General features: G+C 36.0%; 1 protein-coding gene across 1 annotated transcript; it reads right to left on the bottom strand.

The window, feature by feature from the left end:
• Positions 1-2,238: 2,238 nt before the first annotated feature.
• LOC138904297 (uncharacterized) lies at positions 2,239-2,715 on the bottom strand. The gene has a single exon (XM_070192797.1). The coding sequence runs from the start codon at positions 2,713-2,715 to the stop codon at positions 2,239-2,241; it is 477 nt and encodes a 158-aa protein (XP_070048898.1).
• Positions 2,716-3,781: the final 1,066 nt, after the last annotated feature.

Genomic DNA, 3,781 nt, shown 5'->3' with positions numbered 1-3,781 from the left:
ACATGCATACTTGAGATACATGAATAGAAATGCATTTGCTCATGCTACCCGATTTTAGTGACATTGATGATTTAACTTGCATATTGACATGTAGGTATAAAGATGTACTTTCCTCATGCTATCTAAAAATGAAATATCTTAATTATTGTTGAAATATTTTTGGGGAAAATTATAGTTTTCATATTTACTCAAATCCTTGGTGATTTGGTGAAAAGAACTGAGTTTTACTGACATCTTGGAAAAACATGCCTATTTTCCTGTAACTGTGATCAAGTTGAGCATCGTACCTCTGAATTATTTCTTATATCATTTTTATTATGTTGTTATGAAATATTATTGGCTATTGGTGTTGGACCCCGACCCTTATTCCAGTCAACCTAAGGTTAGGTTGGTTACTTATTGAGTACATGGGGTCGGTTGTACTCACACTACACTTATGCACCTTGCGTGCAGATGCTGGATACTGATGTTGCTGCGTACAGAGGGAGCTAGATCTAAAAAAGTACATGCATTCCAGTTATGTCTATCACTTGTCCTTAGTGATATTCAAATTTTGTTCATTTACATTTCAACCGAATGCTATAATTATTTCAGTTCAGTCTTGTAAAAATCTAAATCTTAGAAGCTCATGATTTGTACTACCAGTCTTTGGGAAATTCTTTGTATAAAAGCAGTTGCATTATCATTTCTTCTCTTAATAAATCTCATTAAATTGGATAATTTTTAGTTGTCTTACCTAGTAGGTTGGTTTAGGTGTCATCACGACTAGTTGGATTTTGGGTCGTGACAGTGTCCCTCGCGATCACAACATTGATGAACATATCTGTCTTCTTGGTGTGTCATGGTCGAAAGACACTTTCCATCCAGTAATGTCAAACTTTCCACCAAATTTCAATTGATTCTTCATCAAACATGATCTTCACAATGATTTGAAGGTAAAAATCATTAACCTCTATGGGCATGACTATTCTAGTTCCACATGAATTTGAACCGAGTTTAATTCCAAAGTATTTTGACTATGTATTAGTCATCAAAAGTTTCTTGTTCTCAGTTATCTAATTCAAGACTAAATCAGTAGATCTGTCCAAAAACTCCGCATGCATGTCATGTCACTAGAACTAGCGGGAAAAGAACTAAGCACGGAATTACACAAAAAGAAAAACTGTATTTCATTGAGTAAAGAATGGGAGGGTTTAAAAACAAGACAAACAACCTAAAATCCGAATTACAACCGTGAAATAACCCAAATAATGAAAATAGCAACATAAAAAATAGACAAGACTCACACAAACAAAATAAGGAAGTAGAAGAGTTTGACTCAATGAAACAAATAAAATCTGAATCACAACTCTGAAATAACCCAGATAATAAAAACAAATATCAAAACAAGCTACCAAGATTCCTTCCTAGTGAGGAGGGAATGGCTTTTCAATTGTTAAGCATGACATTTAGCGACAAATTTTCTCATCAAAATCACCAAGGCCTTCTCAAATTTCAATCTCATTAACTTCAGTCAGTAAGTTCTCGACCCCTTTGATCAACTCGTCTTCAACGTTACACGCCAAATTCAAGACTGAAGACATATGGTATTTCATAGCAACAGACCTTCTGGAGGTCTCGAGAGGATTTCTATACTCCATGTCACCACGTATCATCCCCACAAAGTGTGCATCGTCATGTGCAGGTAAAGGATTTTGTGCGATATCCTGGGTGCCATTGTCTTGGATCACAATCATGTTTTCCTAGATCATCCTTTCTATTTCTCTTTTCAAATCCTAACAGCTTTCAACATTATGCCCCTGGCATTAGGATGGTATTCACACCTTTTAGGAGGGTCAAAACTTCTTACCCGTGGGTCTACATAATTTGGATGAATAGGTGCAATCATGCCATAATGCTTTAATTTCTCAAACAAGCTTGCATGAGACTCTCCTATTGGTGTAAAATTATCTTTAAACCTTTGTTCCTCTCTATACTCCTGGCTTAGATGTGGTTTATAGGGCGCTTGAACATTTTGTGGAGGCTGACAAAAGTTTTGCGATGCCTCTGCTCATCTTTTAGGGTATCTTGGTGACATGGCATATGACTCTGGATTAGGGATAACATTTTGAGGTGGAGAAATAAAGTACTGTGGGTTTTGAAGTGGATAGCAGTACTCAACAGAATCATCGAAAACCTGATGAGGTTTCCCATACCTTCGAGATGTTCTCCTATGATCTCTTCTCGACCCTGATGTCATCATGGTTCTTCATCCTTCTCATCTGCGTCACAAATATTACCAGATTCAATCTGTACAACCTGACTTGTGGCTTTGAGAACTACTTGACTTATAATTTTGCCTGTCTTGAGGCCATTCTCAATCATTTCTCCAATTTTGATTGCATTCGAGAAGGATTTTCCCATTACGAACATCATGTTTTGAAAATAATCTGGCTCCTGAGCCTGAAGAAAGACAATTATCAACTCGTGTTCATCCATTGGTGGCTTAACTCTAGCTGCTTGCTCCCTCCATTTAATGGCATACTCCATGAAGCTTTCAGTTGGTTTCCTCTTCATATTTGAAAGGGAATTAAGGTCTGTGGCAATGTTGATGTTGTATTGGAACTTTTTCATAAAGGCCCGGGCCATGCCATCCCAGACTTGCCAGTGAGAGGCGTCTTGATCAGTAAACCATTCAGAGGCTATCCCCATAAAAATTTCTCCAAAATAAGCCATTAGTAATTCTTCATTTCCTCACACGCCTCTTAACTGATTGCAATACCTTTTCAAGTGGACTATGGGCTCGCCATTGTCCATCATACTTTTCAAATTTGGGGGTCTTGAAACCAAGTGTCAAATGAACATCGGGGAACATACATAGATCCTTGAAGGCAATAATCTTCTGACCTGCCAACCCTTGCATGTTTTTCAACTGTTGTTCTAAGCTTTTCATTTTATTGGGACCATTTCTTCTTGTGCTATCTTTCGGGCAGGCTTCTCAATCTTTGCAGGAAGATCAAATAGGTATGAGTGGTACTCAAGATAATGGTAATGTTCTTGTTGGGTAGCAAATTGTGACTCGTGACTTTTCTTCTGTACCACTGTTGGTCATTGGCCACGCTTGACACATTTCGGTCATTTGTTATTTCGGTATTCTATTTTCCTCAACCACAATAGACTCATGTTGAACCCTCCGACCCAGAGTCTCTTGAGCACTCGTAACAGCTTCGATGTCATTTTTCATTTTTCCCTTGGATCTTGTGTTGTCAGCTTACCACAAACTGGCCATCTCAAACTTTCTTCACAATTCAAAACAAAAGACACGTTAGAATGGACTCAGTCAATCCTTATTATTATCATAATTTTCTCTTTTATTTTTAAATGTCCGATCAGACCTGATGTGGGTTGCCTACGTATCATGTGGAGACATGAATCAGATCTTTGCGTAAATCGGGAAGATCTGAAATAAAGTAAATAAACTAACTCTTTTTTGGATTTTAATTTTTTATTTTTAAAACAAATTATTAATTTTTGAAAATTTCGAAAGAAAGACTTCTAAAGAAGAATGATTTTTTTTATTTGTTCTTTGGGAATTTTGGAAGAAAGACTTATAAAGAAAAAAGAAAATATTTTTGGATTTTGAATTTTCTTTTTCTTCTTTGCATTTTTTACGGAAGACTTCCAAAGAAGGAAAAAAACATATTTTTGGAATTTTGTTTTAATTCTTTTTCCGAAAAAGAGACTTCTAAAAAGAAAGAAAATATTTTATTTTTTTTGGGTTTATTTATTATTATTATTTTTA

Source organism: Nicotiana tomentosiformis, chromosome 2 (assembly GCF_000390325.3).
Source record: "Nicotiana tomentosiformis chromosome 2, ASM39032v3, whole genome shotgun sequence".
In the NCBI taxonomy this organism is placed as follows: domain Eukaryota; kingdom Viridiplantae; phylum Streptophyta; class Magnoliopsida; order Solanales; family Solanaceae; genus Nicotiana; species Nicotiana tomentosiformis.
This window is presented reverse-complemented; position numbering and strand designations above follow the sequence as displayed.